A 14,437-nucleotide genomic window follows, 5' to 3' on the forward strand; every position below is an offset into this window, starting at 1 on the left:
TAAAGACCGATATTTTTGGTCTTTATTGGTCCTACAACCGGTCCGGTGGCAGTGTACCACTTACTCCTGCAATTCCAACGGTGCTTTATTTGTATTAAACGGTTAAGATTTGAACGAGATATGAGCATTTTAAAAAAAATTACCAAACTCCGCCCCACAAGTGAGTCAAATATGAAATGTCAAAAAATAAAAGTTGTTAGAAGGCTTAGGTGTCTCGATGCTAACTGTAGCCCTAGTATAGACGAGTATATAGCTGGTCTTGCCTTGTCAATTGATTATGATTTGATCTAGTTAAAAGCTAAGATATAAATCATCCCATTAATTTGCAGCTTTTTCTTGTAAGTCTCATAACTTTATCAAATCTTAACCGTTTTACATGATCAAACCACCATTAAAATTGCGCTGACTGAGTGCTACATGTACATAGCAACCGGTTTCCCAAAAGACCGGTCCTTTGATTTTTTACAAACTTTGGGCAACTGGACCGGACTGATCTTGCAACTGGAAAAGACTGCAACCGGTCCTGCTTAGGACCAGTTGCGGTCCAGTCCGGTTGCCGGTCTTTTTGCGGTCCTGCAACTGGACTTTAAAACACTACCCACCACACATCATCTGGATCGTATCAACTAGCCATGGTTTCTACCCCTGTGCTGTATCATGGTAGGTTTGGCTGGGAACCTCTGACAATACTGCTAACACACCTGGATTGCAGGAGCCAGGGTCTTGCGTGAGTTCCAGTTGCCCATACTAGACACCCAGCCAGAATTTCAGGCTCAACAAGAAGTACAGACTGAATCTGCCCCAGCGATGAAATGGGACATGGAACCCAATGCACTCACTGAAAGCTTTCTTTGATCGATCTGAGCACACTTCATGTGCCCCATGTGAGCAATTTAACGGATCTCAAGGGATTGACCTATTCATGTTACAGTCAGATGTTGGGAAGTCCTGTCAGCGTCAAGGTCCTGATATAATCATTGCAGCCAGCTAATCCTAGCTTAGTGTGGCTCCGGTGACTTACTGCCCAGAGGGGCATGCAGTCTGTGCATATTGCTTGCTGCAATCAGCCTTGTACCGAGGCTTTGATACATGTCTGATCTGTCAGACAAAGTCTTCGGTTCCAGGAAATTGCCCTTTCATCTACATATTTGAGGCAGACCCAGGATGCTGTGGTGTTCTTGATGGAAGGAATTGCAAGGGAGTTTCGTGATGCTGCTGCTGAATATGGGGAGCCTCAGGATGAGGAGTTGAGGTCCTACGCCTGTGGACCTATATGGGATCATTAGAAACTTTGATCCAGGTGATCTCAAGTCCCACTTGATACCATTGTCGTGTAGGAATTCTTCTGACCGGTGGCACAGGGTTGGTTCAACTATTTTGCATGAAATTCGGCAAGTTCGTCAGGAAGTAGACTTCGTGGATGTTGGCCGTGTGGTTTCATGGGCCCGTGGCCAGTTGGGAGCCTCAGCCCCACCTCCATCCGCGGCTGGAGCCTCATCCTGGCTTCCCATGTAAGACAGTATCCCAAGTTTATGTGATATCAAACTCATTCACTACCAAGCTAGCATGCTTGATTAATTGCTTCCCATCTGGAGGCAACCTCTTACAGATACATCTATATCCAGCCTATCACAATCCTTCACAAACTGTAAGCCACGGTCAAGCTGTCACCATCCATCAGTCTTGTAACAACCGTGCTGCCATTCTCCCAATTAATAAGGACTGTATCTATGGAGCTGAAGAGCTTTGGGCTTGCATGCTTATACCATCATGTCACGCATCTGATGATCATTATGTTCATTAATAAAAATTGCTCCGCAAGGCTGTGGTTTGGTCGGTACTACCGAAACTGGTCTCTAGCAATATGCAAACCTTGTGGAAAATATTTGTGGTAAAAATGCTTCCTGCAAAGTACTACCAGCATGAATGGTCTTGTACTTGTATCTGCTCAGCTGTGATGAGGTGATGGGCATTAATATTGAATGGCTGTACAGGTAGCGGGATGGAAGAATCCTTGCATTCTGCAAGTGATAGCTGGTATTGTAGATGCATCCTGTGAGTCACTATTGATAATCACTCGTATGGATCATATAGTCGCATGTTGACTTAGAACATTTCATTTCATGGGTGGCGCCCTTCCACGGGCACCTTGTATCAGGATGACTACCTAGACATGTTCTAAAGTAGCAAAGATACCACCTGTTCTGTATTCAACACACAAATTTATATGGTGATCTGACGGCGATGTTGAGAAGCTCAGAATTATGGATTGAAATTTCAAGTGAAGGCGCATTAAAGTTTAACTGCTTATGTAAAGTCGATCACCACGACCAGAACTTCAAAAGTAACCAGATTGAATCTGAGTTTGAACAACATTTATAATAATTGTCAACTTGTACACAATCATCTGCTATCGACCATATCCATAACATTATTTACCATGCACAAGCTATGTCACAATGTAAGTTTAGGGGGAGCACCTCTCAGAGGCCTCTCCTGAGGGTTTTGAAATCTTCCTTTCTTTCTTTTGTCCATGTCACTGCGCCCTCATTGGGCCGGTGGGACTAGCCTTGGGGGAGCACCTCTCAGGGGCCTTTCCTGAGGGTTTTGACTACTTCCTCTCTTTCCTTTGTCCATGTCACTGCGTCCTCATTGGGCCGGATGCTGCTGTGCCATTGTCCCGCTCTCAGATAGTGTGTGATCTCGTCTTTTGGCCTGCTTACCTGAAGCTGATGGTGCCGCAACCATGTCTTGCTCTCAGCCTGTGCGTGATCTTGTCTTTGGAACTGCTTACCTGATACTGACAGTGCCGCAGCTGTGTTATGCTCTCAGCCAGTGTGTGACCCCGTTTTTGGCCCACTTATTTACGCTGATGGTGCCATGGCTGCGTCCCACTCTCAGCCAGTGCATGATCTTGTTTTTTTGAGTTGCTTACCTGATGCTGATGGTGCCATAGCCGTGTTCCGATAACTGGTGTTCTTGCTTACTTGTTCTCATTCTTGTCTGCTCTCGCTTGCTCATATGTACCTATAGTGCACCCCAATGACTAGTATCAAATATTCTTTGTAATCTGTACTTACATAGACATAACTTTGTAACATTGTGTTAGTTGTGGACAATTGTCATTAACTTGTGCTAGACTATAGTTCCTAGAGCTAACTAGCATTAATTTTGACAGCTTTCTAAAATCTGTCTAAATAGCTCTAAGTTAGCATGGGAAGGTTTTCCTGATGAAGTCAGTCCAAAGGTCAGTCTGAAGTTCACACAAGTCAGTCCAAAGGTCAGTCTGAAGTTCACACAAGTCCCTTGACTATGCGGCCAAAAAATCCCCATTCTGCCATTTCAGACGAGAGAAACTCGCCACTGCCTCTCCCCTGTGCAGGCCATGTGGTCATCACAAATATTACGGAGCGCTCAGCTTACATGACGTGCCTGATTGAACATCAACTCAAAATTTCAGGCGGAGTCTCAACATGGGCAGGAGGTTCTCTAAGTTCCAATTTCAACCATACACACACAGATGGACACTCCCTTGGGTGATAACACTGTCGAGCTACACGGTCCCCACAGGTTGGCGATTTTGTGAATCTCCAGTGGGGTAGCCCAGAGTATCCGATGTTTCTGATGTGGGATGGTCTATCCAACCACAGGCCTATCGTCAGACACTCCCTTGGGCGATAACGCTGCCAGGTTGCACAGCCCCCACAGGTTGGTGATTGTGTAAATCTTCAGTGGGGTAGCCCGGAGTATCTGATATTTCTGATATGGGGTGGTCTTTAGGACTGTCACCAAAGCTAGACACCTGGCAGATTTTAGACGCCTCCATTGTTTTTGCTTTCTCTTCTCCCTTCAGGGTTGACTGTGGGTGTCGGGTATGTGATTTTTTTGGGTGTGCAAATACATTCCATGGGGCTGACAATGTCTGGCCCCGCACAAATGTTTGCATCACTGTCATGGACACCAGTCCTGGCTGACTTCCACCACTCCAGAAGGGTTCTTTCCCCAATGATGTTTTAGCATCTCCAAACCCTGACAAGGTGTGTTGACTCTGATGTCTTTCATTCTAACTTTCGTGTCTGGATCTTTTGGTCCTGAGTGGTCTAAAATATGTTGGGCCACAGGGCACCAGAAGACAGCTTTGTGATTGTTGCAAGTTTGGCACCTTGGAGGCTGAAATCCAAGTACCATGGCTGGTGCATACAATATCGCACCAGTGTTTTGTAGTCCCTTTGTTGACAAGTGGATCTACTTTTTTGTTTCATGTATTTATGTCTAACCCCTTTAACCAAGTGCAGTTGGGCCGATCTCCTTCCATGTCTATACACCAATGATTCTATGCAGTACCCATTTGTGAGGTTGCACAGTCACCAACTGATTTTTTCATGTGTATTGCGGGTTTGAATATTCCAAATTATGGCCATTTCCTGCTGTTGTTTTTAACCGGACAGGTGACAACAGTTGTAGGTGCACTTGTTGATATCATCAGGCTTGCTTCAAACACTGTGATCAACATTGTCCAACTCAGTAGTTCAACCGCAGACTTGACTGCCTGGCACGTGTTTTCAACCATATCTGACATCCAGGCGCATCAGCAACCTACCAGACTTTTGTCAATTGTGGAGCACCTGTGTCAGTGGGTGATGATCATGCAGAAATGTGTAATTTACGAGAGGGCAGCCATAAGGTCAAGTCGACATTAACAGCGACATCTTAGAATTGAATGTCCCTATAGTATACAACTTATGTAGCAACTGGCTGTGTGGAGATTAATAAAAGATGTGGATCCAACCACACAATCATTGAATCAGAGCCCACTCCTGCCGATTTGTGGTTATATAACTTGTGGTTGTCCACACTTCAATTCACCACCAACAGTCAGCTTTGCTTCAACTCCGGAACCATCATACTCCATCCATCATCTGAACAAACTAGTCAACCTGCATCCCATACTTAATGCCGAACCAACCCTCTGAACCGTCCCAAACCAAGGTTGCAAAAGCCAAAAGAACTTGGTGCCATGCCAAGAAACAAGACCCTACTGAAGCTGAGCAACTGAGGTTACAGCAGAACGAGCACAAACAAATATCGCGTGCAAGGCAGAAGCTTGCACAACAGGGGCTCCAACAGCCCTCTGCCAAGCGCTGCCGGGCTGTAACACCTGATGCAGACACTTCACACTCTGCACCAGGGTCTTTGTCTGGAAATACCGCTGGCAGTGAAGAACCTCCTGCCAAGTGACACCAGGCCACAATATGCAACATGGGCCCATCACACCTGGCGCCAGGGTCTTCATCCACTAATGTCATGCCTGACACCAATGGTCCCTCTGACATTCCTGATGATCAAACTGTTGCAGGTCCATCCGACCTTATCCCCGATCACGCAGCCACCCTGGTTAATCCTTCGGTGCCATCCCGTCTTTTCAGTCACATCTCTGTGGCCACTGAACCTTCCCCCATAACCCGTGATGTGGAGGTCATGACAGAGCTTCCCTATGCTGACCCACCCCACTCTGAAAACGACCCCACAGTCCCCTCAACCTCTTTGATCCCACTGGTTGATGCCAAGGACCTTGCAACCAATATCATTGGAGTAAAAGTGTCTGCACATTTGGAGACTGTGAAATGGTCCAGTGGATTCACCACTGTACTGCCATGCATATGGAAGGATGGGGTAAATATATGCCAAGACAATGCTGATACTGTTCGATATCTTTCTAAGCTTCCAGAATCCAATCCAGAGTCGTCGTCACATGTGGTTCACATACATCACTCTGATTGGATATCCAAACCGGTGGAATTGCACGATCTCATCTCATCTCACAGACGCTTCGTGAGGGCAAATGCATCATCCTTCGAGCATTGGAAAAACCTCAGGCAGCACGTCTGGATTTAGACTACCTGGAAGATTGAGGTTTCTCGCAGTTTATGCGTGTATCTATACATGGTCGGTCTTTTTCATTGTTTCATAGCTTCACATTTGAACTTATCTATGGTGATAGACGTAGAAGAGCGTACTAGGGATTATACGCATCCACAACTTGAAGGAACGATCGAAAACTTCCTGTGCAACTTATGTGACCCAAACTGCATACAGTTCATCCTGGACCTTCCATATACAGGGTGAGGCATCCCAGATCATTTGCGGTGGGTAATTGTTTTTTCTCTTCATAAACTCTCTAAACCTCTGTTTCCTTCAGGCAACTTGATCATGGGATAGCGCATAGATGGAATCAGACCACAACCGATTACCCTATCCAGGACAAGGTCCATCCTGACAATTTCCTCCTTAATGGGTGGTCCTTGCTCCATCAACCCGGTGTGACAATCATATTGGCGCTAGGCATGTATACCTGCATAAGCCTTCAATAGGTGGACCAAAGTTATCCCTCGCATTATTCACTACTCCCCTATCAGCAGTCTTCACTTGTCTCAGCCATAACCCTTGTCCGACGCTATTCCGCACTTTCCCGCACTATGCGCGCACATTCCCGCAGCGCTATTCATGCTCCCGCGACTTATCCGACGCTATTCCCGCGCTTATAGCACTATCAGAACTACCAGCAATGTGTCTATAGGAGCATTAGTGCATGTCCGCTCTACCTAGCACTTGTTCCCGCGCCTAGCGCTAGTCCAGCGCACTGTTCTCATGCTCTAGGAATCACTCAAAATGTCGGAATCTATCCATGGTCCATCCTACCTCATTGGTATGTAATTTGCCCTGCCTCGAGTTTGTAAAAAGTGCTACAGTCTTATTACATGTATATCCTATCCCTTCCGAGTCCAAGATGGTATAGTTTACTAGTATAAGAAGCCTATGGTGACTACTTCGACATTACTTCCCTTCGACTGTATTTCCTTCCCTTAGGTTTTACTTAGAAGTAGTCACCCCTTTAGTTGCGCTCTATGGCCCCTATTTGACTTTCCTTACCCTTGCAATCAATACCCTTGATCTCACTCGCTATCCATTACCTTCCTTTGACTCAGTGTCCGCTTTCTTGACTTCCGCTCTTTCCCACGCATTAGCGCTCTATCTTGTGACGCGCTATTCCCGCGCTCTTTCGGGTCTTTCGATCTTGAGTTGTCCTTAGCAGCTTTTCCCTCGGGTTGAACGTTCTTGCTTTATTGTTTGCAAGTATAGCAGCATAGGCAGAGCTTAGACATATACTGGCTTAGTACCTTGACAAGTGCCTAGTCAGGTTGTGTTTTTCACACCGGAGTCCTGACAAATTTCCACCACAACTGTTAAGACCGTACTCAAGTAGTATCGGATCCGAAGGGCTTCGGCCTCAGCTCGTGCGCTGTGCCCCTTTCCCGAGTCTTGCCCCTTATTTCAGAGAGCTAAAGTATCGCGTCTAGTGAAACGGATAAGTATTGCAATGGATCCGTTAAGACTTCCGGATATCGAACGTATAGAGTAACGGCCAATCCGGATCAGATCCGGACTAGAAACTAACGGGTGAGGACTGTCCGAAGACAGAGGCGGATATGTAGACTTATAGGAATCTATCCTAAGTCTCGGAGTAGACAAGAGTAGCGTACTCAAGTCCGGATGGATAACGGAGGGACTCAGAGTCCAGACGGAATGAGTGCAATCTAAGATGATATTCGAACTGATCTACTACAGCGCATATACAAAGGTTTATATACTACGGATAGCTAACGGAATGATCAATAAGCAAAGTCTAAGTGGAGTGTATTGGTAAGTTGGATGGATCACGAATCATGAACCGGGAATGAAGTACAAGTAAAAGCGGATTCGTAAGTGTAGCGGATCAGTAAGCATAGCGGATCAGTAAGCATAGCGGAAGTAAAGGATAACCGGTATACCGGTGTACAGGAATACCGAAAGGAGATGAACGATAGTTAGAGTTATATGAACAGGAAATGAAATAAGAATCAAAGCGGATCTGTGGACCGGACGACGGATATGTTCATCGGATCTGGATCGGATCTGAGATCCAGATCATCGGATCTGTAACTGGATATATGGTATATGACAACAACTCGGATGGAGGAGTCACCTTTGTACAGTCAGTACTGGGCAAAAAAGAAATGGATTCCGGCCTTCCTCAGAAATCCAAACATTTCGCGCACTAAATTCACTGAGCTTTCCTTACTAATGACAAACCTTCTCACCAACCATGCAGAGATTGAGGCCAACTGGTACATGGAGGTGGTCACTCTTCAGGAGGGGGATTTATTGTGAGTTTGATCAAACCATACATCTATCCTATCAGCATTAATGGCCCACCCCTACCAGTATACAACCACCCGGACAATACCATGCAGCCTATACACCCACTGAGTCGTTTGCCAAGGGAGCCCACTGTTTAAACCTAGAATTCTTGCATCGCAGTGAGCTATCCCGGTTTGTTGACGCGAAGAAGGGACATTTCCTCACCAATCAAGTTCACAAACACTCCCTGGAAACACTGGAGCGAATGGTCATTTATCTTCCATGGGCGTCTTGCCGCACCAGTAAGTGATGCACCATGATATTTCCTGTGTCAATCCTCTTATCATTATCACAAGGATTATTCACAAGGCCTCTCATCGCTCTATGCACTATGGTCATAGATTCTCATAAATATGTGGCTGTTGGTGCCAACAAGAAAAAAACGCTAAGGAGCACCACCAAACTGGCACTTGCGATTTCCAGGGTGATCATGAAATATTTCTGGAAGGACTTGGAGACAGCAAATTCAGTCTATCGGTTTGGCTCTGATAAACGCCGCAGCTCTCAGAGTCTAATGCACCTGGGAGAGCTTATTGACAGAAAAGAGCTGGCGATTTGCTTGAAAACCGTTGAAGGATCTTCAACTCAGCTGAGGGTGCAGCTGATATAATTGTTGAAGGGAGGAAAATATGAGTGCGATATGTTCGTCCCTTAGGGGAAGCGGAGAAAGCAAATATCCACTGGTCAACTCTAGGGGGAATCCGCAAAGCGCGGGAACAAAGGCGCTATAGGCGCGCGAAGCGCGGGAAAGTCGCGCGTCGAAAAGCGGAACTGGGTGAAAGCGGTATGCGAGCGATAGTGAGATGTTAAGACGTGTACTGAGATGCTGATAAGACAACTGATGCGGATATGGCCACTAGAGCTAACTGCTACTAGGGCTTGCGATGATTTATTCAAAACATAATAAAAACTCGGAGATGGTGACTGTCTATGATGATGGTGGTCCGTGGTAATGTGTGTTGTCTCCAGTAAAAAATGTGTAATGAAAAATGTGTACCAAGTGAAAATAAACATGGTACGATGTTGAAATAAATGATAAATGGAGAAATGCATACCTGGGAACTTGGTTGGACATGGGAAAACACAGTGGGAAGTCAGGCGCCCTATAGCGCTTAGGCGCGGGAAAGTTCGCCTAAAGCGCGCGCAAGTTGCGGAAGTGTCGCCTATGTCGCGGAAGTGTCGCCTAAGTTGCGCACGTCGCGCGAACGTCGCGTTTATCGCGCAAGTGTCGTGTTACATGCATGATACTGTAGACTCGACCTATGTTGCAATATGTGCCATTGTGAGGCTACCCAGGATCGAGTCTCTACACCGTTTACAGGATTCTAGTTGTGACCTTAATTTTATGTAACATCAAGGATACTGATGAATGTATATATTTTTCTGACTCTGGCTTGGGCTACATTTGAATTTGACCAATCGATCCACCCACGGATAACTGTGATAAAATTGACGACATATAGATGTCAGATTGACTCATGTGAACTTGGGATTGACCTTGATTAGAGACATAAAGAGACTGACTTGTGCCAACTTTGGACTGACCCTTTGGACTGACTTGTGTGAACTTTCTTGTGTGAACTTTGGACTGACCCTGTGGACTGACTTCGAATTCATAACATTGTCCTTTGTGTTCAAATTGAGAACTTCGGCTTCTTCTTTATCTACCGATTCCGCTGTTCTCGAAAGTGAGTTTTTCTCTGCTGACTTCCATGCCTGCGCTTCCAGAGGTCCATGTGCGCCTTTCCATCCAAACAACCTTGTGTTACTGGACGTGTCTTAGAACAGCATAATTGTCCACTTCATGATGTTTTTCATGCTGTTGAAAACTACCTACTCTACTATGATGCATTATACTTTCCTGAATTACAGCTGTCTGTTTATGCCTCCTCATGCTTATTCTGCTCGTGGTTACAGAGTGCCCTGAGTTCTCACCCTACCCTTTGTCACACTTGCCCTCGGTTCCGCTCTGATGTGTCTGTTACATTGGACAATGTCTCATTTTGTGTTGAAATTGAGGGCAAGCACAGGATTTTTGGATGTCGACATTTTGAATCTCACTGCACTGTCTCTCGAGTATTTTGTATTCCTCCTCCCAAAGCCCCCCAATACAGCCTCTTGTGTGGTTTTGCACTCACACGACGATCCTCCATGGTTCCATCATGCTCATGAATTCTATGAAGAAAATTTGCACGGTCTGTCAGCTTCAGTTCTGACTACTACTGCACACAAGGATGTTCGCAAGATCACAGGTGTTTGTACCAAGGGAGCCGCAATCTCCGCGATACTCTCTCACTTCTCGTCGAGATGTGCTGAGTTATCTTTGCAGATAACTTTGCCCTATGGCAGTCCCAGAACACGCTGCTCCATTATTTCTGCTCATTTCTGTGACTTGTATTGTGAAGATATTACCTACACCTTACGCATCCCTCCACTTATCACCTGTTGTCGATTGGCGGTTCTCCTTTGACACTGCCCTGTGCATTGGATGTACCTTGGATGAACTCTGCAGTGGGCTCTGTGCCCTGGATAACACTGACATCTCATCTTGCATTCATCAGCTGCCAGTCTCTGTACGTGCTTTGGTGGACACACATTCTCGCCGAAAGTCGTGTAATGGTGTTGCAAATGTGCTACATCAGTGCGTTTGGGATGTTTTTCCAGTCAGGAAAGATGTCACACTCACAATCTGATCGTACTTCGTGCTCACATTAGCTCATATAAATGTGACCACTGACTCGGAACAATGGTATCCTATCTAAGCAGGCAAATGAGTCGGATAATTGAGATGGCTTAGACATGAGGTGCTCCTCTTCGCCGGACAAACAATTGGTAATGCTCAGATTGAGATTTGAACACAAATTTAGGAAGGAGCTGGCCATATCCCTGCAGAAACGCGTAGAGAAATGTATTGCACATGCCATGAAACATTTGTGTACAAGCCTTTGGCGGAAGGAATCAAATAAAGCAATTGACTGGTCCTAGGAGTTGGGGATTGGTGGCTCGTGGCCGCTACTGTGCGTTTATCACGTGACATTACAATTTACTGACAACGGGTTTTACGGTGGTATAAGTACTCTATACATCATTCAGTGCAGTTGAGTACTGACCCAGATCTCAGAACAATGGCAGATCTGATGCAATGGCAGGGCGCACCTGGCACCAATGCTGGTGATGGACATATGATCGATGTGGGCGCACAACTTGGGGCTCATACTCCTAATAACAACATGGGTCCCAGTGCCAATAACAACTGCTCAGCCCAAGACCAGCAGTAGCAGGAAGAAGAAGAAGATAGCGATAGTGATGGTGATGGCGACGGTGAAGATGACAATGGTAATGAACAACAAAATAATGATGATGATGATGATGATGATGATGATGATGACAACAACAACAACAACAACAACAACAACAACAACAACAACAACAACAACAACAACAATGGTGCGAGAGCAGGAGGAGGGCACAGTGGTGGGGCTGCAGCTACAACATCCACTGCTGTACAAGGTGCAAGAGGTGCAAGAGGCGGGAGAGGTGCAAGAGGTGCAAGAGGTGCAAGAGGTAGGAGTGGTGGGAGAGGACTTGCTAGGGGGGGGGAGCCCAGAACAGCTACCTATGTCCCAGGGCCTGGCATTGAGGGGCAGGTCACACCCAATATTACATGGTCAGTCCGGCATGTAGTGAATTCTGGGAAAACTCCTCAACTCATTTCTCTCAGATGCCGATGACGCAATGGGTAGGCTGTATAGAATGATGTCATCAGACTGCACCTGTGACCGATGTCTCTCTTATCAGATGTTGACAGCAATGTTGTTGTACCTCCTGGAGATCCACGTGTTGTTCGTGGTCAAAGCCAGGTCATTAAAACCAGAGGTAGGTCTTGATGTCGGTCATATTCTGGTTGTTCCCCTGTATGCTAACTCAACTATGGATAGAAGGATTACCTGGTGGGTGTCCAGTTTACCTGACATGATCTGGCCAGCCACATTCTGACCCCCAGCACATGGTCAGCCGATTCCAGATCTGAGGCATTGGCCCTGGAGGCGTTTTCACTGGTGCAAGGTGATGGCGCCATGACTAAATGCAGCGGTTGCTCCAATGTTGGCCAGTTGAAGAAATGTGCTCGACCAGGTTGTCCTTTCGCACTGTGCTTCCAGAAGTCAAATATGCATACCTGTATCAGCAATGTAGGCCTGGGTGAATTTTGGTGTCCTCCATGTTGGGGACGCAGCCAATCCACTCCATTACCTGTAAGCCAGTCATAGCCTAATCCTGGACTTGTCTGCGACTCTGATATGTTGATAGTACTCGGTGGTTGCAGAAGGCACCTACCTTACTGGCCAAAATTTCACCCGCTGCCTGCTGGCGTTTCACACCATTGCCTTAAAACATGACGCATACGCTGAATGTTTGTTACAAACTCAGTTGGAGGAAGAATTTGTGCCTTGGAAAAACATGGTGTGGGATTAATGTCAAGTATGTGGCAGTTGTGTCGCACCAGCATTGAACTGTTCACCGGAGCTGCTTGCCTGCCCCATGTCTGCGCATGTGTCCGCGATGCACTGGCCTTTGTGAAGGCCAAACCAGAAGCTGATTTTCTGGTCCTGATGGACACGCACAGTGATTATGATAATGGCGAGCTGGTCCACAGTGTTGACAAACATGGAAATGCCTGGACTCAGGATGCCTCAGAGGTGAGCCGTGGCCGACTCTTCTTGATTTCTTTCCTTGACCTGGATCTCAGGTGTTATGTCATCACTTGGGCCCGGAATTGTGGAAGCGGTCCCTGGACATGGCAGGCACCAAAGGGATGATACTACTGGCTTGTGGTTCAACATTCACAAAGCCTTTGCATTTTGAAAAATCAAGTCACTGGTCTCCAGGTATGATACCCCCCATCCCCGGAGTCTTTTTTAATGACATTTGTGGATCCAGCAAGCGCCTGCAGTTCATCACTGGATTCACTGCTCACTCAGTTCAACCTTCTGTGGTCATGCCCTTCATCCTATGGGTGATCATACAGGTCTACATTCACCATTTGCCTGTTGAGCAGGCCCTTGAGCAGGAGATCGCTCACTGGAGTCTGCTGTCCCATACCCCTGTGGTGTTGATTTGTTGGAATAAAGACAAGCATCTGATTAGCCCCACTATCTCTGGCAATGTGTGGGGCCTCCCCCCCTGATGTGGCAATCCCCTATACAACCCTTAGCCTGGGGACATCCTAGCCAAACACTCCAATTGCCAAGCCGCCAACTTCTTGAAGTTCCGGTGCAACCACTGCGACTGGAGTTCTGACGGTTACAAACCCAAACCCAGCTGGCTTTTTCAGTTCTCGCCCTGGATTGTTTCTCTGTTCACCACTTTTCGCTTACTGCAGAGGAGGAGGATTATGTCCGTCTGTGCCTCAACATACCACATGGTCAACGTTCATGTAGAGTGCCATTATGACATATTTCCAAGCTTTAGATAATCTTGCACACGTCATGTCGCCCTCATTATACATTTGACTAGACAGTTTTTACTTTGAAATAAAGCAGATATATGTGGGATCTCCAGAGCACTTTTCTATTGTTATCCCCCAAGAACAAGGCCTAGGCCTGATCGTTAGTCACCTTTTCTGAACTGCATTCTCCAGGAAGTGATGCAAGTAAGGAACACAAATCGCCAGGTGAAGACAGCCTCAATACAATGAGTTGTCGGGTAATCGTGTAGACAGGAGTAAGGTATCTGGCAATTCTGCCTTGACTAAAACCACAATACACAGTGCAAAATTCTGTGCAAGCCACCACCTGAGGAGTCAAACTGCCGGAGTTGTCAGAAGGATTATGCAGGACAGTCAACCATAGGCGGGTCCACAGTAGTAGGATAAATATGGTACTTGAAAGGGTTGGCAGGGGGTGAGTGTCAGGGATATTGTTGTGGCAGGGCATTTGATACTTTCAACAGCCTTGCCACAAATAAAATAAAATATCAAGGCCAACAGTCATTAAATACATATGCCTGGAAGTCAGGGCATTGTGATGTGCTCCAGAGAGGTGTGGACAAGTAAAATAGAATAAACTAGACAATGCACACTATCTGCAATCATATCGATAACGTGATCTGGAGATGTGGATTGCGTGGACCAATCCAGCATTCAAAAGGGCATGCAAACTCTAAGGCATATCTTCGGATGGTGTTGGCATCGACTGAGCCA

General features: G+C 46.3%; 4 protein-coding genes across 4 annotated transcripts; all 4 read left to right on the plus strand.

The window, feature by feature from the left end:
* Window positions 1-632: 632 nt before the first annotated feature.
* On the plus strand, window positions 633-855 carry DFJ58DRAFT_723344 (uncharacterized protein; the record flags this gene model as incomplete). The annotated part of the gene is made up of 2 exons (XM_041384991.1): window positions 633-660; window positions 713-855. 2 exons carry the CDS (start codon window positions 633-635, stop codon window positions 853-855), a joined length of 171 nt encoding a protein of 56 aa, XP_041248391.1.
* Window positions 856-4,953: 4,098 nt separating this feature from the next.
* Window positions 4,954-5,912, plus strand: DFJ58DRAFT_837774 (uncharacterized protein; the record flags this gene model as incomplete). Its single annotated transcript, XM_041392403.1, has 3 exons — window positions 4,954-5,215; window positions 5,357-5,673; window positions 5,826-5,912. 3 exons carry the CDS (start codon window positions 4,954-4,956, stop codon window positions 5,910-5,912), a joined length of 666 nt encoding a protein of 221 aa, XP_041248392.1.
* A 2,209-nt stretch (window positions 5,913-8,121) lies between these two features.
* Window positions 8,122-8,848, plus strand: DFJ58DRAFT_837775 (uncharacterized protein; the record flags this gene model as incomplete). Its single annotated transcript, XM_041392404.1, has 3 exons — window positions 8,122-8,204; window positions 8,263-8,480; window positions 8,580-8,848. The coding sequence occupies 3 exons, from the start codon at window positions 8,122-8,124 to the stop codon at window positions 8,846-8,848; spliced, it is 570 nt and encodes a 189-aa protein (XP_041248393.1).
* Window positions 8,849-11,682: 2,834 nt separating this feature from the next.
* Window positions 11,683-13,423, plus strand: DFJ58DRAFT_837776 (uncharacterized protein; the record flags this gene model as incomplete). The annotated part of the gene is made up of 7 exons (XM_041392405.1): window positions 11,683-11,905; window positions 11,960-11,977; window positions 12,037-12,114; window positions 12,253-12,491; window positions 12,547-12,699; window positions 12,729-12,935; window positions 12,986-13,423. 7 exons carry the CDS (start codon window positions 11,683-11,685, stop codon window positions 13,421-13,423), a joined length of 1,356 nt encoding a protein of 451 aa, XP_041248394.1.
* Window positions 13,424-14,437: the final 1,014 nt, after the last annotated feature.

The sequence above is a fragment of the Suillus subalutaceus genome (genome assembly GCF_016647625.1).
Source record: "Suillus subalutaceus strain FC151 chromosome Unknown DFJ58scaffold_13, whole genome shotgun sequence".
Taxonomy (NCBI): domain Eukaryota; kingdom Fungi; phylum Basidiomycota; class Agaricomycetes; order Boletales; family Suillaceae; genus Suillus; species Suillus subalutaceus.